The sequence below is a fragment of the Daphnia pulicaria genome, chromosome 8 (assembly GCF_021234035.1).
Source record: "Daphnia pulicaria isolate SC F1-1A chromosome 8, SC_F0-13Bv2, whole genome shotgun sequence".
In the NCBI taxonomy this organism is placed as follows: domain Eukaryota; kingdom Metazoa; phylum Arthropoda; class Branchiopoda; order Diplostraca; family Daphniidae; genus Daphnia; species Daphnia pulicaria.
Window position 1 is genome coordinate 4,005,086 of NC_060920.1, and position 20,076 is coordinate 4,025,161.

Consider the following 20,076-nt stretch of genomic DNA (forward strand, 5'->3'; position numbering starts at 1 on the left):
ATTGCTGGATGTGGGTGTATACTAACCAGTAATCAATCAAGCATTTATGAAAAAAAAAAGAAAAACTCAACAGGTTATTATTGCGTCCAGCAACTGATCAATGCTCTGACCGTGAGACACGACAATTTTTTTTTTAATCACCTTATTGTTTTATACACGTCGTATATTTGTTATATGGTACACAGTGTGCATGGACAAGCTAAGTTATCAAAGACACATACACATCTATTAAGTGAAAGAAAAAATAATCGATAATTTTCTGACGATCTCGAAAAACTGTTTGTGTGTCGCGTCGGCGAAAATAAAATGACTGCTAATTGGAAAACGAAATTTTGCAGTAATAAATAATTTACTGGCGTTTACTGGTGGGTGTTGGTTCTGCTTTATCATCAGGGTGCTTCTGAACAACATTGGAGGCTATATTTAAGGAAATTCTGAGAAATTTAAATTTTAACCATATATGCTGCGGAATGTTGCGAGGTTCTCAACCAGGCTATATATATGTGAACCAATCCTGTTTTATCGCTACCACCAGTACTGGATCCCATTTTGTTGTCGTCATCATGCTTGGATTGCGGCTAGAAACCCAGGGCAAATAATAACCAGTGACTAAGATTCGTTATTATAAGTTCACCGAAGTTCACATAATATCTTTTTATATGAATAACCCTAAACCGCATTTTCAGCGACGTTAGGACATTTAGATCCTTATTAAGGTATATATACTGAGGTATACACTCTAACGATACAAATGAAACCTCTGTGTGTTTACTAAAAGTGCTTCATCGCTTCATGGCGTTGTCTGACAAAAACTGGGATGTGCCGACTGCCGAGCTATATTTACTATGCCAGTTTTGTATTTTATTTGTACTACATACGAATAAATTATTTACTGAAGTTCCTATTATTAAAAACCCTTTTGAGTCATTTGGTGATGGTGATGTCAGCCATTAATAGGAAGACAGCACCGCCCGTTGAGAAATTGTTTTATCCACAGACGTCCTCAGACTTTATTTTTGCGCATTTATTCCACTTGAATATTCGAATTCGTTAAACAGTTTTCTGCTTCACACAAAATTTCTTAATGGCTCCAGCTAACCATACATTATTGCTTATAAAAAAATAAAAAATATATAGATAACAAAATTGATTGGCGTTTATCTTAAGCAGTACGCGCTTCATTTTGAAATGCAGCCCCAGATCAAAACAGTTTTGATACCTCATCGATGCCTTTTTCTGTACGGAATATATTCATTAATGCTACAAAACGACAATCGGAAAGAAATTTGTCAAAACACGGTGCTATTGTTTCAAGGGGAAAACCCGGGGAACGAACCCGTGTAGTTATACAGTCACTGTTATAGGCGATATTGCATTTTAAAAGCGCTGAAGGGCGTTGTTTGACAACAACTGGACAGCAACTGTCGCCAGCTTAATTATTAATTAACGGCCCTTCGCTCTTAATAATACAGTTATAGGCCTAACTATCATTTTGTTCGAGGAAAGCGTAAGTGCGTTCTTTTATCTAATAAACAATCTATGGTTTCATAAAACATTCATCCCAATTTTCGTCGTTACACTGCCCCCTCTCCCTCCAAATATTGCATAAATTGTTGCATAATAAACGTGCTGAATAGACGTGGATAACACATACGAATTACGATCGATTACGATGCTGTGCAGCATGATCAACATAATTCTTCTGAAAATCTGTAATTCGTCTAACACCATTCCCATCCTCAAATGCAAAATCTAAGGCGAAGGTGTTTGCGCAACAGAAATCGTTCTATCTGCGCTGTTATACGAGCACAATGCTGCTTACCTACTAAATAAATGAAAGGTCTATACAGTGCATAGAATAGGCCTACACAGCATACTGATGTATATCATGTATTAAATTTAAATGATCATCGAAAAATTTCACCAGAAGGCCAGAAGGAGAAGTTGATGTGAAAGTATATGGAGTTAAAGTAATTCCAACGGACATTCAAAAAAAACAATAAATTAGTTTTTACCCAAAAAACCCACGCACACAATTGCCGTCTCTGCTACTCAGCAAACCTTTACGACATGGCTTATGAACAACTAAGGAATTCGGAACAATTGAGGAAGCAATGAATCCATTGTAAAAAGATGAGCAAAATACATCAAAGTTTCTATCTTTATGTTGCTTCACCTCCACTACTGACATTTCATCAGGACATTTTTGTCCTATTTCCCAGCAACCTGCTTCTGTTGAAGGATCTGAAGTGAAATTGGCTTTGATATTTCCGTAGACGTGTCGACCATCATCTGGGCATCCATTTGGAATCGATTCGCACCGGGGAATGTCCTTCAGCACGAACCATTCTCCAACGTTGCAAGGACCCTGTTGGACAAATGCAAGGATTGATCGATACTGTGGCAGTGTGCTAATATACGTCTATGTCTTAATACCCGAGTATATTGTGAATAGCATTGACTAGTTTGATGCGAAAAAATTTGCTTTAAATTATTGTCTCCTGTGCCGTGGCAATCACAAAACCCTCTGTTATCTGGTCCGTCGACTAATTGTGCATGACCCATATTTCCACATAGTTCATCACTGTAAACACGAAGGCACTGTCCGTTGAAAAATGTTTCATCCGGAGACTCGCAGAGGCGTTCCCTTGAATTGCATCATTATTAATTTTAGCATTCGTTGATTAATAAATATGAAAGAATAAATTCACACGTATATAGGCCTACCGGGCAGTGAAAAGTATTCGAGCCATGTTCTTTTTCAGGTCAAACTGAGTGACGTCATCTAAATGACGATGCAAAGCATCCGTTAAAACACTGCTGCCGCCCAGACGTTGCCACACGTCTTTTACTTGAGTTAGAAAGGTTTGGTTTACTAGTTGGTTCGACTCAACAGAATTTGTAAAATGAACTGTCAGATGTTTGAACACTTGCACCAAATCCTCGAGTTGTTTGAGGCGTAGCTTCCAGTCATACAAGCAGAATACATCCAAGTTTCCGTAATCGTCTTGCTGGTGTACATGTACCTGCACTACTGACACTTCATCAGGACATGTTCTCCCTATTTCCCAGCAGCCTGCTTCTGAAGAAGAATCCGAATTTAAATCGGTTTTCATATATCCGTAGACGTGTCGACCATCATCTGGACATTCATTTGGAATGGATTCGCAACGGGTCAACACGAACCATTCACCAACGTTGCAAGGACCCTGGATTGGCCAATAGTAAAAAGAGTAAATATTGCAGCTATCAAGTGATATTAATTAAGTAAATTAGCTAATAATCTGTTTTAAAATATATATATATTACCCGAGTATTTTGTGAATAGCATTGGCCAGTTTGATCCGAAAAGATAATGCTTAAACCGTTCTCTCCTTTTGTGTCGAGACAATCACAAAATCCATTGTTGTCTGGTCCGTCGACTAGCGCCATATTTCCTGATGAGCAGTGTTCAGTACTGCCAATAGGAAGACATTGTCCGTTGAAAAACGTTTCATCTGGAGACTCGCAGAAGCGTTCCCTTTTCAATTGCATAAAAACATTCTGTTTGGATTCGGTAATTGGTAACATAGAGAAAAAAATCCCACGTACTTGGCAATGAAAAGTATTCGAGCCATGTCCTTCGTCAATGCTTTCCAAATAGTGTCGGAATCGAAAAAAGATAACAAAATCGAATTCCCTTCAACCAGACTTTTCCATACGGCTTTTACTCGAATTAGAATAGTTTGGTTTAGGTTGGTCGCCTCAAGAGAATGTACTGTGAAATGATCTACCAGATGTTTAAATTCTTGTACCAATCCCCCCAAGGGAATTTCGCTTAGGTCTTGTGTCGTCGTGCCAATAAAATCGCCAATATTAGAAGCAGGATACTCTTTAGTTTCAACTGAAACCTGGTGCTTTATCCTATAATGGAAAGAATAGGAACATTAAAGTGCGAAGCTTATTTTTCATGTTTACAATTTAATCCTTACCTTTTTCCGTTGGAATGTGATGGCGCGCAAAACGAATCGTAGAGAAACAGGACGAAAATAGCGCTGTGCAAAATGAATCGACTTGGTAATTTCATTTTACTAAACCGCAAGAAAATATCAGTCCGGCACTCTCCAAGGGAACTGCAACGTGAATGACGTGAATGAGTAGCCTACGCATTATCTTTATAGCGCTGGGCTGGCCAATAGGTGGCTACCAACACGGAAATAGGAAAGTTTTTTTAAATTGCATCCTTGGGTTTTTCAACGTTTTTTGGAAAAACCCATTCTATTATTACGTTATATCTGCTACACTGGTAAAGGTATTCTAATTTCTAAGAAAAAATGATTGCGGCATTACCATCCTCTGAAAGGAATTCGGGTAATAATGCCTTCTTCCATCACACAATGATAGCCGAGTTGATTTTCGCATTGGCTTATAGATGATAGATGCATAGAGTCAAGTACGACTCTTACAGAAAAGAATCGTGCAGCGAAGGCCTTAGCAACAAGTACCAACAAGGAACCATCTTACTGGATCTCCCCCGAAGGTCAGAAATTCACTTTGACTTGGGCAAGCAGATGAGGCGGCAGATGAGGCCGGATTCCAGCCCAAGGGCGACGCAACCACTTGACCGTCGGCCGTCGCCCTCGTCCACGAATACGCGATCTTCCCGTTACCCCTGCTCTCTCCCTACAAACGTACTGGGCTCGACTATTAAATCAAAATCACGAAAAGTCACGTCAAATATTTTTCTATTTTTCCTATTACCGGTACTTCGCAATGCCAGTTTGTAATTTTATTGGCTTAACCAACAGATACATTGTCTGAGGTCCCTAAGATAGAAACCCTCATGATATATATAACCTACGTACCGGTATCTCTGTACCTATTTCCAGTGAGCTGGCCGGAGCCAGCCATCACCAACACGCGGCTTCTGCCATTAAGACGCAGTTCACTTTCACTTCTGCTGTTACGTAAAGTCATGTTTTGTCCCGTATTATCCCTATGGCATGTTCACATGCATGTTTTGTCGAGTAGCGGCTGTTGCTTAGCTGCTGAGCTGCCTATTGTCACCAGCTAAATTAGCACCTTTTTGGCGGCTAAAATTGAAAAAAAAAATCGCCCGGTTTCACCTTTGCCTGTTCGGCGATACCTTATATTATATAGACCGGTTTGACACGGTCAGATCTCAGATGGCATCGATCTTTGTTGTTAAATTGACATTAACATGGTTGTAGAATTTTAAGGTGTGACAAGTCACCATTTTATTGTATAAGGAAATTGCATTCTAAGTATAAATGTATACACCTACAACATAACAGCACACAAAATGCTGCGTGCGTGCTAATTTTCTAATTTTGGATGACTATTAACAGATTCTAACCGATGGATGCAATTTGAAAAATAATTTGTCGAAAATTTTGTAATTGAATTCGTTCTAATTATCCAATTGTGCTGGAATATCTTTGGCGAGGTTTCCGCTCGACATAATCATTTTATATCGAGCTATATGAAAACTAGGAAACCACGTAACGGAGACAACATATCATGCCAAATGATAGGTGCGGTTCTAATAGGCGCTCTATGCTTATATATTTGAATGTTCATCATGAAAGAAAAGGAATGACACATATAATTTCCTTTATAGCTGTTATTCAACATATCTGTCGTATTTTTTCAGCCGAAAAACCCATGGAGGCAATCCCCGTTTCTGCTGCGCCGCGTACCTTTACGGCATGGATTATAAGCAACTAAGGACACAGTATTCTGACTATAAACATGAACCTCGCCATTGTAAAAAGATGAGCAAAATACATCCAAGTTTCCGTAGTCGTCTTGCTGTACCTGCACTACTGACACTTCATCAGGACATGTTCTTCCTATTTCCCAGCAACCTGCTTCAACTGAAGGATCCGAATCTCTATAGACTCTAATTTTTCCGTAGACGTGTCGACCATCATCCGGACATTCATTTGGAATCGATTCGCACCGGGGAATGTCATTCAGCACGAACCATTCACCAACGTTGCAAGGACCCTGGATTAGCCAATAGTAAAAAGAGTAAATATTGCAGCTATCAAGTGATATTAATTAAGTAAAATTAGCTAATAATCTGTTCAAAAATATACATATGTTACCCGAGTATTTTGTGAATAGCATCGGCCAGTTTGATCCGAAAAAATTATCTGTAAATTGTTCTCTCCTTTTGTGTCGAGACAATCACAAAATCCATTGTTGTCTGGTCCGTCGACTAGTGACATATTTTCTGATGGGCAGTGTTCACTACTGCCAATAGGAAGACATTGACCGTTAAAAAACGTTTCATCTGGAGACTCGCAGAAGCGTTCTCTAGAATTGCAGATACAAATATGTTTATGGTCTATTTTTGTTTTCATTCGCTAATATTTCATATAGAAAATTCACACATACCCGGCAATGAAAAGTATTCGAGCCATTTCCTTTCTCAACTCGAGGTTAGTGAAGTAATCTGCAAATTCACTCAAATTACTGTCAATTATACGTTGCCACACGGCTTTTACTTCAAATAAAATGGTTTGATTTGGTTTAGTACTATCCTCGGAATTTGTAAAATAATCTCCCAGATTTTTGAATTCTTGCACCAAATCATTGCTTTGTTTATCGCGTAGCTCCAAGTCTCTTATAAGCTGTTCCATGTCGTATAAATTCTCTTCATTCGTGAGAATCGAATCGCCATTCCTGGTATAAGAATTCTCTACACCAGTTTCAACTGAAATCTGATGTTTTATCCTTCAATATAGAAACATTAATAAGCGTGATGTTTTTCCTGTTTACAATTTAATCCTTACCGTTTTCCGCTTGTTTGTGATGGTGCGCAAAATGAATCGTTGAAAAACAGAAGAAAAACAGCGTTTTGGAAAATGAAGAGACTTATTGGCAATTTCATTTTACTTTAATCAAGAAAATATCAGGCAGACAGGAGTTACCAAGGGAACTTCAACGTGAATGACGTTGTGTGAACGAATCTTCTGCCTTATTTATAATGGTGGCTACCAACACGGAAATAGTACTATAGTTTTGCGTCCTTGGAATATACACGTACACCAATTTCTAGAAGTATGGGTTCTACACTCTACACAGGTAGCCAGGCAGCCGTTCTGACCAAATATAGACGTGACACTTCAATGTTCTCAAGGGAATTCACCAATTCGGGTATGCCTTCTTCGCACTATACAGCGATAAAATAAAATAAAATCGAATAAAATGTTTTCCGCATTGGCCTTTTGTACCCATACTTGGAAGTGCTGCGTAATGAACAAAATCAATCCAAGTGCATATGAAAGAAAAGTCAAATTCAACTTTCGATTCGTAAGTAGTTGGTCTGTAGACCAAAAATTTTCATGAATTATTAACTAAACTGCGATGCCTATCTTAACACTGATGGCTTCCACTTATGAACGTGCAAAGTGGAGTTTTGGAAAGTAAAAAAAATAAACTTTCTGCTCGTGAATAGCGTTGGAAAACGTTGGCTGGAAGCTCTGGCTGGAAAAAACTCCCAACAAACTTCAATGCTCAAATTCAGATGAGACTCTGCTGTGATACAAAATTGTGCATGCTAACCCGTGGGTTTACAAAAAAATGTGTATGGCGTGTTGTTTACTGACGGTGAGATTCAAATGGCTTACTTCAAACGGAGATATTAATAGTGTCCATGGTAGGGCCAATAAGCTATACAAATGCTGCGACTGATGTGAGACATGGCGCTTAATCGTTTATTTGCATTTATTACGCCCAGTTCGATCATCAATGACAAGCAAATTATATTTCATGAAATGCTAGACATAGCCACTTTTTCTTTAAAAAAAATTCAAACGCGCGACTTTTCTTTTTTCTGCTCTGTAACCAGATTTAAGGGTGGCTCGAAAATATAAACAAAAATCTTTTATAATAACCAATAACAATGTTCTCTAGAATTCTTCTAATTTCACTATGTTTAAAAAAATACAGTAACGGTACACAGTGTAGACAAGAATATGGATAAGCACATAGAAATAATGAAAAGTAAAAATAATTATGATTATCCATTTTATAACGATCTCAAAGCACCATCATCGGCAGATCCTGCTATCGGTGGTGCTGCTGCTGAAACATCAAAGCACTGCTGAAGGCGGATTCATCTGACACTCCTTAATCTTTATTGTGCAAATGCGGGACTCTAAACCAGGCTATGGGAGCCGACCCTGTCTTATCGCTATACCACCGACGGATCTTTTTAGGTTGTCGCCGTCGTCGCTTGGCTGCTGCTAGGGATAGTGGTCGAAAGTGGAATACCCAGAGCAAAATAATAACAATCGTCGGTTAATATTATTTGAACAGTAGTTATAGCACCGTTATATACCTGAGGAATAATGACGCCAAACATTTTCAGCGAAGTTGGCACATTGAGATCCTTGAGAACCATCCTCTTGGCTTCGGATACAACGCTGGGTGATTGGCGGCTGAAAGTTTGGTTCAATACTTTCTTGAAATGATTAAAAAAATCAAAATGATTATTAATGAATCCAAAGTTGATATTGCTGTTGCTGATGTTGAATCCTGGTAATAAATTGTTGTTGGGTCCTATTAGGCCGTTGCCGGTATTGCATAGGTCAGTTGAGCACGATTGCGAGGAAACAGAAATGCCAACTTGATTTCCTCCGGAACTGACTGCACTCACCATAGCGGATTGGCGGCAACTTCTCAAAATCGTTACATTTCTCCCTATATAATAACACAGAAAATATAAAGACACGGCTAATATTATCTCGTCATATTCAATCATGTAGTCGCTAAAATAGCTAACCCTACAACTATAATTTTCGATTCATTGCTATAAATACGATTCAGTATTCAGTTGATACTAGAATGAATAAGCCAAAAATCCACAACATGAATGTTACAACGCAGTGGTTTAGTCATACCACCACTTTACAAACAGACAGACGGTCGATTAACGTCATATCCGTTTTCTGTTTTGAGACACTCATCACATATGGCGACTGTCTGACGCAGCTGGTAAAACCGTCAACTCTATACAAAAACTATATGTGGAAGTGAAGTTTTATTTAAAAAGATAAATATGCATGGAATTTAACGTCGAATGGAACACGTAAAAGTTAAAGAGTGAAAAGTGTCTTTGATGGGTTTGGTTGAGAGATATTTACCAGTAGAATCAGTACGTTCGGTGCGTTTAACGATGCAAAATTTGTTGATAGCACACGTGATTCGATTGGCTTCGGTCGGATTTCTGCCACACGCTTCATTCTCCCGGCTCTGGCACGAATAACACTGAAGACCTTTATCAATGGAAAATAAGAATACCGGTAATAGTAGTAGAGGTTATGGGAAAAAGATTAAGTATGAATAGCCGTCGCGCAATAAAATTTGAAACCGTACTAGAAGCTAGGCTAATCATCACCAATAAAACTGCCACGATGAATGATTTGGACGTATTATTCATTCCAATCTGCTGTTGTTGTTCTCACAATGAAATCCTGTATTCTAATATTACACGTTTTTTTAGAGGTTAGAAGCTTGCTCAAACTACGATTGGATGATAATGAAATTGGTTGTTAAGTTTTCTTCAATGTTGCGTAGGTAGGCTTTATAGAAGGGGACGCGACGGTGCCTCATTACTAACTGAGTGGCTACAACGATATGCACACCACAATATTTCTAAATATAAAATTTCATTTGCCAGAGGGAGGAGCTTAAAGTAAGCAAGAGCAATATTTTTTGTGAGCCGTTGTGAGCACAGCGCAAGGCCACCATTTGTCAAAAAGTGGATTTGGACCGATCTAGAATTTTGCCAAAAGGAATGCATGAGTACATATAGCTATGGGCGAATCATGAGTGCGATGCACAGTAGGCTGTAAATGTATAAGTATTTGAATATTAAACACGGTAACAATAAAAACCTTTAGAATTCCAGAAAAATTTACGCGTAATAAGTGGGGCTAAAAGCAAAATCCCCAACTTAAAATCAGGGAGAGAAAATAGAATATTTAAGCAGCCCACTTGCAATCAAACCAGTCTCCATTTCCAATTTTGGAGGCCACTTCCGATGTTCCCATTCGGATACCGGATACGTATAAGTCGTGTTCACTTCAGGGGGATTAACGACCAAGTCGCCGTAATACATATGACGGAACTGAAATGAAAAAAATTATCAAATAGTGGAAATAGTTGGAAAAAGCTATGGAATTGATAGTATGGTACCAGCAAATAACTATACCAGGGCTAGTCATGTTCACAACAGAGCAAGAAATCTGAAGGCTGGAATAAACATTAATGTAGAAACTCTGCTCACTACAGGTGGGTACGCGTAGTCTATGGTTCCAGTTATCTTACAATGAAAAGTACGTAATTTAATTGTGATGTTATATTGATGACGTTTATTACACACCAAATAAGTCACAAGAGATTGTTAATAAATGAACTCACTTGGACAGAACTGCTGATTTTAGTCAGGTTAATGACTGAGCAAGACATTTGAATTCGTTGATCGTAATAAGGTGCCATGATTAAGAAATTACACCACCTTGCGGGTCCCGTATCTCTCGATATGGGTTGGATGGTACTGTACTGTCGCCTCACTGTCACTGAAGCCTCATCACTGTCGCCTGAAGTTGTTGACAGACTGAATAATAAAATTTAAAAAATATTCTATCAATTATCAACTGACAACTAAAGTGAACAAATTTATGTAAATTTTAAAATCACGTCTGTTGTCTGCGGTGTTTCTCTCTCGGTGTAGTTGTCCAGTTGCAACTAATGGAATCTGTATTGCTCTAGTAGAGAGTTTATGTACATATTCTATTGTTTCTCGACGTACACACCCTGTTTACTACCAGTTGGTAATATGCGTAGTCAATGGTTCCATATTTTGATCTGACAATTTGAAAAGGTTATAGGAAATTTCATTTTCGTGATCTAATCCATGAAATACCTAATGTCAATTTGAACATGGGATGAATTTAGCTGACTTACACTGAAATAACTGTTGGGTTTAGTGTAATTGACGGCAGGGCAGGATTTTTCGGGATATTTGAATCTGCTGATCACCAGGGGCGCTAATGTAGAAGGAACAACTTCTTGCTTTCTTGGGGGTACCGTATCTCCTGTTTTGGGTTGAATGGTTCCATAGGGTACAGTTGACTATGTGTCAGACACACTGAACGGGAGAAAATAATATATTAACACAAGTGAATTGATTTTTTAGAATTTTTTAGGTTACGTTTAGACTCCGCAATAATCTCCTCTGGTATGTTGATCCAGTGGCAATTCAACATGTCTCCGACACCGAGGAAAGAACTCAGGAAAATGTTGGTAGTAGAATAATAGATGCGGTCGACTACAGGTTTAATCTATTTTCCTTCTAGTGTCCCTGACATCTATAGACCCAAGAATACAACGCATTGTAAATTACTACTGTGGCAACATAAACTGCATCGGTGTTAAAGCATCAACTAATAATTATTTTGATTATAATCTACTCACGCTAAACGAACTGAAATCGCCAGCAATAAGGTTGACAACGGAACAAGATATTTGTATCTGCTTGTTCTCAGGTGCGTTGATGGAGAAGAAACACCTTCTTGGGGGCCCCGTACTGTCTCCTGCTATGGGTTGAATGGTTCCATTGGCTGATGTCGCCTGTTCGTCGATGCAAACTATCAAAAGAAGTCTAAATATTTGATTTCAATCATCTTGATTCTAAACGTTTGTTCACGTTTGGGTTCGGTCGTCTTTCTGGATATGGTCGTCCATTTGCAACTAATCCAGTCTGCACTGCTCAATGAGGAGTATATGCCAATTTTATTGTATGCCAAAGTGTACACCCTTTTCACTACCGGTACGGGTGAGTAATCGGCGTCGACGGTTCCGTAGATCTAAGAGAAAGATAACGTTAAATTAAACTGGAATTCCTCGACGAAGAAATTAAATGAAATCAAAATCAAAATACACATACAGATATTACTTAGTTATTTGACTGTGAGTATTACCTGAAGCGTAGTCGCTTTTAATATCATTAAAAACAGACTATCTCTTGATAGATGGACAGAGTTGCCGATGGATACGTGTATCCAGCCCCCGTAGGATACCCCCCAATCCAGTACCGTGTCGGACCGCATGTATTTCAGTGTGCCGTAACGCAGTGTCAACAACAGTCAACGGGACAAATCCACCCTTAACTGGTGATGATGGGCCATTAAGGAGGTGTTTCTTCAGCATAAGCGCACTTCCTTATGAAAAGATTCAGATATCGTGCTCTAACGTCAGCACGCTTTAAAACTAGCGCTGGTAGTTCTTTGAGCGTGAGTTTCTTTGCCAATGATATAAGATTTTATGCAAGGCCAAAATCTCAATAATTTTTATCGGTTTTCTCTTGTAGGCATGGAATACGCGAACCCACCTGTTGTGGGCAGAGTGTATACTTCGACAGCATACAGTCAAATTTACATTTCTGCTTCACTGTCTGAAATCAGTCACGGAGATTAGTTTGATTGCCAATGGACGATACCGCGGGAAAATAATACGACAGATAACAAACGTGATCAGATAATCGCAAAATTTCCCGATAATTTTTCGATCGTGTATTTAACAGAGCGGGAAATGTCTTTTCCTTTCAGTCTGTCTTCAGTCAGAGGCAACAACAGCTAATGGGACCATTAAACCGATTGCAGGAGATATTGAGCCGTCGAGAACCTTGCCCTTTCTGATCAAAAGTTTCAAATATCATGCTCTAACGTCAACCTGACTAGCGCTACTAGTTCGTTCAGCGTGAGTCGATTAAATAATCATCTCATTCACGGAAGACCTATTACCTAGCACCCTAGCACTGACATTTGAAATTTTTATTAGCCTTGATAAAGTTATTCAAAATTCGGTTTTATCACCTATAACTGAAAGGGTATTGTGTTGTTGTTAGATTTAACCCTGAACAGGAAATCTGAACTTGGTAATCAGAAGTTGCATTGATGACGAATTGGCACACTTGTTGGCACACTGTTGTTGTTCCTCCCGTGGTTGTTTCAGCATATGACTCGATTGATCCGTTCGTCATTGACGTGAATCCGTGGCGACAAACTGAAATCAAGTCAAACTCCTGTTTAAATTACCGAACAGAAAAACTATGCGCTAGGCCAAAATTTAAATTGTGTGTTCACATTGCAGACTCGTCGTGTTCTCCTAGGGTATTGATGTCCAATGGCACGTAAACGGGTCACCTTCACCGAATTGAGACGTTACATAAACATTGTTGTCAACAGAGTAATAAAATCGATTTACTAGGGGTCCTGGGTACGGCGAACAATTTTATAGATTGAGGATATGTCATGCCTACATGCCAATAATAAGTTAATTGAAATCAACTCACTTTCAGATATTTTATGTAATTAGATGTGAAGTTAACGGCAGAGCAGGATAATTGAATCTGTTGATCGAGAAGTGCTTTGATGAGAAAAGAACACTCTCTTTCTAGTCCCGTATCTTCTGCTAAGAACTGCATGGTACAGTTGGCTGCAATCACCTCTGCGTGACGACACACTGAAATTCGAAATTCGACAGCGAATGACGTCGAATTGAATTAAGAATTAGCACAGCTACAAAAAAAAATTTTGAATTTTGATATTTTATGTTATTTACGTCTAGACTCGGTCGCTATCTCCTTGGCTGCTGTCGTTTAATTGCAACGAAACGAATCCCCGACGCCAAATTTATAACAAATCAAATTCAAGGTATTGTTGATTGAATAATACACTTTATTTAAGACGGGCTGCATTGCGTTGATGTCGATGCTTCTATTGATCTATAGCATAAGAAAATCAAATATTCGTGAGGTAAATTAATTTTTTTAAATTTAAAGTTTAGCGCAACGGAGGTAAATAAACAGCTATAGTAGTTTTACTAAAATAAACTTACGTTCAAACTGCTGCTAGCAGCGGTGTTGAAGTTCAAGGACGAGCAAGATATTTGAATCTGTTGATCGGAAGGAGCAACGATGTCGAAATTAAAGTAGCTATTTGTCAAGTTTTGATCCGGCTGAATCGTCCCAGAGGCTACAGTTGAATTTATGTCGCGATAAGCAAAGGATTCGGCAAACGTTGTCGGTTTTAACGTACCGTAGCAGTCGTAACATTTTTTTTACGGCTGTAGTCGCAACGGTTGACTGAGCTGTTGTCTTCAATGTAGTAGACGTAATGGTTGGCTTTAAAATCGTCGTAGACGTAACGGTTTCCTTTAAAAGGTCGTAGACGTAGTAGTTGGTTTTAAAGTCGTAGACAATTGTTGATTTTAAAGTTGTTGTCTTCAAGGTCGTAGACGTAATGGTTGATTTAATGGTCGTGATTGTAATGGGCTTAAGAGTCGTCGTTGTAATTTTTACGGAGGGCGTGGTAGTTTTGGATGTTGTCGACTTGATCGTAATCGGGTTTAGCGTTGACTGCCTTTTTGCTGGCCTAGGCCTCCTGTTAGCACGAAAACTTGTCCAGTATTAATAATTGCGTTGGGGTGTTCACCTATTATAAAATTTACGCCATTCGAACAAGAACCAACAGAAAAGTATTATAATACAAATTACAAAGCATCTCCTAACCAAAAATAATAAAAGTTTTATTTTAAAAGAATCAGAATGGCTCACTGATCATTATTTTTCTAAGTAAAAAATTTTACAAAAATAACGGAAATTTTTTTAGCCTAAAATAATAAAAACAAACAAACAAACATATCATTTGTCTACTTCAAAGTTTGGGAATACGAATGGCGTGACGACGCGCTGATAAACATCTAATACAGGCGCGATAAATAGTAACAACACGCACAAAACGTAAGCTAGAGCTAGGAATTCGAGTAATAACGCATTTACAGGGAAACAGAATATCTAGAACACAGCTGCGCTTGCTTACTGGAGCGAACATTCAAATTGGAATTATCGCGAAGGGGAGAAAGAAAAATGTGCCATTATCCAGTTTTTCACGTACAACTTTTTTTTCAGTATGAATATGAGCCCTTTTAACAATAAGAAGAGTAACGTTACGTTTCTGATGTTGGGCAATTAAATTAATCCTAATTAATCCTAATTATATAGGATAACTAAAACTCAACAACTAGCACAAAGAATCATAATAAAGTAAAGTACGTTTTAGCAATGAAAGTGGTATGCCAAGTTTCAGCAAAGTTAAAGACGTTGAACTTATTTCGTTATTTCGCTTATCGTTAAAACGTTGGCAGTTAAAGAATTTTGGCCGAGCGAACTGAATAATATAAATAGAAACGATAGGGATTCACTGAGCCCTAATAATACTTTTAACTTTGAAAAGGGATGATTTTGATTAAAAAAAAAAATAAAATAAAATGCGTTACTCATTCAGATTCTGTGTACTTGTTTTATTAAGCAAAGAAACTGACTTTCAGAAAAGCAAACGAAAAGGTGGAATTCAAATTCAAAATCAACGCGGGATGCATTCAGCAAGAGATTGGAGATTCTCAATTTTCAATCAGTGAAAAAGGAGGGTTGATGAATGGAATCATAGATGAGATGGAGCATAAAAATCTTAGATCCATATTTAATTTAGCTATAGGACACTGCTCATTCGCCTGAGAAGCTTCAGCATTCTGCATTATTCTCACAACCCCCCAAAAAAAACGGGAAACAACTTCTTGACACATAAACAATCATGGCTTGGTTGGTTGAGAATACCTTTTGACGAACATTAAGGCCACATGTGTCGGGTTGCCTCCAAACAAAGATCAGGGTGTGTGCGCATCATTTTCTCGTAGTCTATGGAGAGGCAGACGGTTTTGCCATTTTTGGCCACCACATCTAGAGCCGCATTCTTGACTTCCTCCACCGAATGAACGTGGCTCCAAATCAGCATACCAACGACGTTGCTCACTTGAATGTCAGAGAGAAGCATTCGAACACATTCCTCCTTCAAATCATCGATGGCGTACTTGGCTGCCATCTCAAACAGATCCTTGGCTGTGGTTTCAGTCACGCAGGAAAAGAGGAAACGGACGCACTCCTTCTGTAAATCTTCGAGGCTGTACTTGTGGGCGGCTGCATACAGTGGATTGGCAATGTCTTCAGTCATTAAGGTCGAAGTCCGGCCCGAGTACAAGTAGTGAAGCAGTTGGTAGAAAACGTCTCGTTTAATGTCGGTAATGACCACTTGCCCAGTCTTGGACTCTTGCATGTCATGGTTGAACATGGCGGCGAATACTGGACTTCTAGCGGCCAAGATGGAAACATGGCCACCGATATTCTGGGCATCCGGAAAACAGAACTGGACGTCACAGTGTTTCTGCTCAAGGAACAAGTACTTTGACATGTGGGTGATGGCATTCATTTCACTGATACCAAAAGTATTGAACTGAATGAAGAACTTGAAGGTAAAAACTCTTGAGGTTGGTGTGAAAAACTTTTGAGTTGATTGCCATTGTCTTACATTTGAATCTTTGAAAGGTGCAGCTTTTTTCAAAACAATTTTAGTGCTTGCTGGCCGAAATTGTCCTCCATCACAGGTGACCCAAACAGCATGAGGTTCACGGTAGTAATCTGGAATGATCTCTTTCTCACCACATGAATTAGATATTTCTTCATTCGTTGTTGCTAATGTTTCTTCAATCTCCTTCAAACACAGTGTGATATACTTCCCAGTCATTGAATATTGAGACCATCTGTAGTAGTCTACAGTGCAATAGGACCAAAACATTTTAAAATCTGTTATGCAGTTTGTAAAACTATTGAGTTTGAAGTCCTTTGTTGCTTCTCCATCCCATTTGGCAATATCGGTTGTCCAACTGACGCAGTGCACACCGTTACTTATTTCTTCAATGTTTATCTGATTCGACATATTTCTGGGCTTCTGGCAAATAAATCAGAAACTCACAACTTCAACTTCAATTGGGAATTTTGAATTTTTGTCTGTCTTAAACAAAATGAGTTGATAGGGTTTTGAACCGTTCGGAGTTTCTTACTAACTTCGGCGGTTCGGTTCGGCTTCGGACTTTCGGAGCGTCCTAAAATGCTGAAATGCATAACTCCTAAAAAGCAAAATAACCATGCGGAGGCAGGTCAGAGCTGATCTGTTTGTGATGTAGTATTATTCTCGACAATTTTTTTTAATTTCGACAACTTTTAACTGCAGTATCAGATTTCACTTCGATCTCTTTGACAAAAAAAAAAAAAAAAATAGACTCTATGTAGCATGTAGAGTGTACAGTCCAGTCCAGTACACTCTGCGATATTGTAATCGGCAACGGTGTTTGTTTTATTTTCGACAACAACTTCAAACTTACAACGGACCGACGTCTAGGTTTTTTAAAAATGTCGCTTTTGCTTTCACTTCCGAATGAACTATTAGTCAATTATATATTTGCTTATAATGATATCGGAATATCGGATTTGTTTCACCTAATGCATTCTTGCAGTCGACTCAACCTTGTTGTTCGAAAATCGAATAAACTGTGGAAAGAAAAATACGGAACAAGGTATTGCCATGTATAAGTTTTCTGTGTATAATGATATTACGATGTAAACTGTGATTCTAAATATAACTGTCACTTCTTCTATAGATGGGGAGAATTAGAGAGCCTTTCTGGAAATCAATCTGTGGAGCAAGTACTTTGGTTAGACATTGTAGGGTTGCGACTCAGGGTAAATAAAGATGTGAAAGAGACTATAGGAATGCTGTCGTCAGTATGTTACCCAAATGTTGAAATTTTTCAAAGAGGAACACCTCAATGTATCATGGACAAATTTCTGAAAGGTGACAATCTCTATTCTGAATTTGTTCAAAAAGCACTTGAAGACCTGGCATTTTCAAAAATGCATGCCTGGTTGGTATTTTTTTATTGATATGTGTATATATTCTATCTTTATTAGGAAAAATATTTCTACTATAAATGTTTCTTTTTTTAAGGTCTGAAAATATGACTATAACATACTATGCTCATCATGCATTGATGGAGGTAAGATCTAGCTTTCTGGAAAGGAAGTGGTTTGAGTACCTGGAAAAGCCTCATGAAAACAAATCTCTTCTGGAAGGTGCAATTCTCATCTGTCAGTGGATCAATGTTGACAAAGAAATTCTGCCCACCATACAAGACATTGAAGCCTACTTGAAAAACATTGTTGAAAAATTTTCAAGCCGAGTAGCTGACTCAAGAGTTACTGCTAATCCAATAATTAAACGCGAAGACATTCTTTTAAATATCAGTCAAGTGTTGCTTAATGATATCTGTATATTGGATGCGCCTTGGTTCAACGAAGAAATCTCATTTGAAAATTGGAGCTGTTATCTCTCCATAATTAATGTATACACATTTCATTTTTTATGTTCTTTCTTGTCAGTCTAACTTCGTAAATTGGGTTTTAGGTAATTGAAAGTGAGAACACCTGCGAAACGATGTTCTGCATAATTTATCGAGAAGTGGCTTTGAGGTTTGGTATTCTGTGTGAGCCTGTTTATTGTTTTGAAAATGTCGACATGGACCATCGGCTGATTCTTAGGTGCCGAGAGTACCCAGAGTAAATAACTAAATACTACATTTTTTTTTTTTTTTTGTTATATAATGTTATTATGTTTTTCTTTATCTATTTCAAGGCAAGAAGATGGATACGCCTACATCGACGTCTGCAGTGGTGGATCCTTGAAACGCCTCAATCATTTGCGTCGTCTTGGTCCTCTGCGAAATCGAAATAATGAACTCCGTTACTATTCCCTTGAGACGGATCAACCAGCTCCAGTAAACTTGATTTTCCATCGAATGTTGCAACCAGTTATTTCTTGTGGAGAAGCCGAATGGCCAATGAATAACCTATCCAGCACAATATCTTTCCTCACTAGACTTTACAGATTAAATTGCATTCTATTCCCTGAATCACATGACTTAGTAACGAAATACGCAGATCATTGCTGTGATCATATAATTCAATTGGACCATGTCTCCGGTCTCCTCCGGGTATAGATTTCAAAATGAAGTAATATCCTATCAGTCCATGTAATATCATCTTCTTGTTTGTTCTTCAATTTTAGTCAAAAGGGCTTAACGATCATTTTCTGATAGTCGGCGGGCCCCGTGAACTAGAACGCCACAATGCCAGAATCGCTGCTGTGAGCTCATAATTTAATATTTCTGGATCAAACTAATCGTTATTGTGGTATTTTCTTTTTTTCTTGTATATTTTTTCAGAGAAAAGTTGTTCGCTGTCGTCTACCCTCCATTAAATACGCAGTCGGCCTTGTCATGAAGATGAAGAACCGCCATACAGAACCGGGAGAGGAAGAGCGCATGGACATTGGCGTCATCACTTCGTGGGATGCCAAAGGGGATGCTAAGAAATTATTTAACCGAAACTTCCTTGAAAACCTGGATCAGCCGTATTACTATGTTTTAACCAATAGTTATGATGAACCTGAATACCTGGCCGAAGGTAATTCGCACAACTTACTGAGCACTCACGTTTAACCAGATACATTTTTAATCTAATGTTATTATGTATATTACAGATGTATTGGAACTTTATCCAGATCCTAGTTACGGACTGTTTATCCACGAAGATCTTGGCTTCCACTTTGAAAGATTCGATGGTCGCCGCTTCGTGCCGAACGAAGAGAAGAGACGCAACCATCCCGAAGACGATGCAGTTGCCTTATCTTTAACTAACGTTTTATTAGTGGTGATCGATTGAATAGTTTTCTTTCATCTTAAAAGTGACCGGAAGTTGATCTTGCAGACTTGACACTTGAGTGTAGTCGCATCTTGATTCTAACAACAAATCGCCCAATAAACGTGGAGTTTTCAGTGTTACGCTTATTTTTTATTTTTTTTTCTATTTCATGTGGATATAAATTACTCAATTCCGCTTAATTCATCAATGTTCACCCCCAAGCTACCGTTGATATAACGTTAAGTCGGAGCGACAAACAGTCATAGTAGAGAGAAACTTCATTGCAGATTTGCAGAGCACAAGGAAACAATTAAGTTCCTAAAAGTTCATTAGGAATTTTGGTTAATATCCACAGAGCAAAATCGGTGATGGAAATAAATAGATGTACGGAAGTGGAATCATAAACGTCA

General features: G+C 38.4%; 4 protein-coding genes and 1 long non-coding RNA gene across 9 annotated transcripts; 1 reads left to right on the top strand and 4 right to left on the bottom strand.

The window, feature by feature from the left end:
* Positions 1 to 1,874: 1,874 nt before the first annotated feature.
* LOC124312339 lies at positions 1,875 to 6,947 on the bottom strand. 2 transcript variants are annotated; one of them, XM_046776824.1, is made up of 7 exons: positions 6,801 to 6,947; positions 6,403 to 6,741; positions 6,111 to 6,321; positions 5,967 to 6,009; positions 2,728 to 3,175; positions 2,437 to 2,647; positions 1,875 to 2,368 (listed from the first exon to the last, which is right to left on the bottom strand). In XM_046776824.1, exons 1-7 carry the CDS (start codon positions 6,896 to 6,898, stop codon positions 2,012 to 2,014), a joined length of 1,707 nt encoding a protein of 568 aa, XP_046632780.1. In that variant the 5' UTR covers positions 6,899 to 6,947; the 3' UTR covers positions 1,875 to 2,011. The 2 variants fall into 2 exon arrangements, with proteins under 2 accessions (XP_046632780.1, XP_046632781.1); XM_046776825.1 differs by having other exon boundaries at positions 2,728 to 2,975; positions 5,776 to 6,009.
* A 968-nt stretch (positions 6,948 to 7,915) lies between these two features.
* LOC124312466 lies at positions 7,916 to 9,650 on the bottom strand. 2 transcript variants are annotated; one of them, XM_046776990.1, is made up of 4 exons: positions 9,388 to 9,650; positions 9,156 to 9,287; positions 8,351 to 8,712; positions 7,916 to 8,252 (listed from the first exon to the last, which is right to left on the bottom strand). In XM_046776990.1, the coding sequence occupies exons 1-4, from the start codon at positions 9,449 to 9,451 to the stop codon at positions 8,178 to 8,180; spliced, it is 633 nt and encodes a 210-aa protein (XP_046632946.1). In that variant the 5' UTR covers positions 9,452 to 9,650; the 3' UTR covers positions 7,916 to 8,177. The 2 variants fall into 2 exon arrangements, with proteins under 2 accessions (XP_046632946.1, XP_046632944.1); XM_046776988.1 differs by having other exon boundaries at positions 7,916 to 8,255.
* A 992-nt stretch (positions 9,651 to 10,642) lies between these two features.
* LOC124312574 lies at positions 10,643 to 11,876 on the bottom strand. Its single transcript, XR_006910568.1, has 4 exons — positions 11,491 to 11,876; positions 11,228 to 11,384; positions 10,981 to 11,164; positions 10,643 to 10,881 (listed from the first exon to the last, which is right to left on the bottom strand). It is a non-coding gene; the product is annotated as an uncharacterized LOC124312574 (long non-coding RNA).
* Positions 11,877 to 15,363: 3,487 nt separating this feature from the next.
* Positions 15,364 to 17,034, bottom strand: LOC124312411 (speckle-type POZ protein-like). The gene is made up of 2 exons (XM_046776917.1): positions 16,440 to 17,034; positions 15,364 to 16,376 (listed from the first exon to the last, which is right to left on the bottom strand). The coding sequence occupies exons 1-2, from the start codon at positions 16,845 to 16,847 to the stop codon at positions 15,705 to 15,707; spliced, it is 1,080 nt and encodes a 359-aa protein (XP_046632873.1). The 5' UTR covers positions 16,848 to 17,034; the 3' UTR covers positions 15,364 to 15,704.
* A 34-nt stretch (positions 17,035 to 17,068) lies between these two features.
* Positions 17,069 to 19,806, top strand: LOC124312325. 3 transcript variants are annotated; one of them, XM_046776806.1, is made up of 8 exons: positions 17,069 to 17,484; positions 17,569 to 17,832; positions 17,916 to 18,309; positions 18,372 to 18,523; positions 18,600 to 18,957; positions 19,032 to 19,109; positions 19,189 to 19,429; positions 19,506 to 19,806. In XM_046776806.1, the coding sequence occupies exons 1-8, from the start codon at positions 17,321 to 17,323 to the stop codon at positions 19,685 to 19,687; spliced, it is 1,833 nt and encodes a 610-aa protein (XP_046632762.1). In that variant the 5' UTR covers positions 17,069 to 17,320; the 3' UTR covers positions 19,688 to 19,806. The 3 variants fall into 3 exon arrangements, with proteins under 3 accessions (XP_046632762.1, XP_046632763.1, XP_046632764.1); XM_046776807.1 differs by having other exon boundaries at positions 18,372 to 18,505; XM_046776808.1 differs by lacking the exon at positions 19,032 to 19,109 and having other exon boundaries at positions 18,600 to 18,741.
* The last annotated feature ends 270 nt before the right edge of the window (positions 19,807 to 20,076 follow it).

Coding starts and splice junctions, on each gene's coding strand:
- LOC124312339 (XM_046776824.1), bottom strand. CDS start 6,898: ATGAAATTGCCAATAAGTCTCTTCATTTTCCAAAACGCTGTTTTTCTT. Junction 6,742..6,800: donor TCACAAACAAGCGGAAAACG/GTAAGGATTAAA, acceptor TCTATATTGAAG/GATAAAACATCAGATTTCAG. Junction 6,322..6,402: donor CGAATACTTTTCATTGCCGG/GTATGTGTGAAT, acceptor CTGCAATTCTAG/AGAACGCTTCTGCGAGTCTC.
- LOC124312466 (XM_046776988.1), bottom strand. CDS start 9,451: ATGAATAATACGTCCAAATCATTCATCGTGGCAGTTTTATTGGTGATG. Junction 9,288..9,387: donor GATGATTAGCCTAGCTTCTA/GTACGGTTTCAA, acceptor CCATTGATAAAG/GTCTTCAGTGTTATTCGTGC. Junction 8,713..9,155: donor CGAACGTACTGATTCTACTG/GTAAATATCTCT, acceptor GTTATTATATAG/GGAGAAATGTAACGATTTTG.
- LOC124312411 (XM_046776917.1), bottom strand. CDS start 16,847: ATGTCGAATCAGATAAACATTGAAGAAATAAGTAACGGTGTGCACTGC. Junction 16,377..16,439: donor CACCTTTCAAAGATTCAAAT/GTAAGACAATGG, acceptor TTTACCTTCAAG/TTCTTCATTCAGTTCAATAC.
- LOC124312325 (XM_046776806.1), top strand. CDS start 17,321: ATGTCGCTTTTGCTTTCACTTCCGAATGAACTATTAGTCAATTATATA. Junction 17,833..17,915: donor TTTTCAAAAATGCATGCCTG/GTTGGTATTTTT, acceptor TCTTTTTTTAAG/GTCTGAAAATATGACTATAA. Junction 18,310..18,371: donor GTTATCTCTCCATAATTAAT/GTATACACATTT, acceptor ATTGGGTTTTAG/GTAATTGAAAGTGAGAACAC.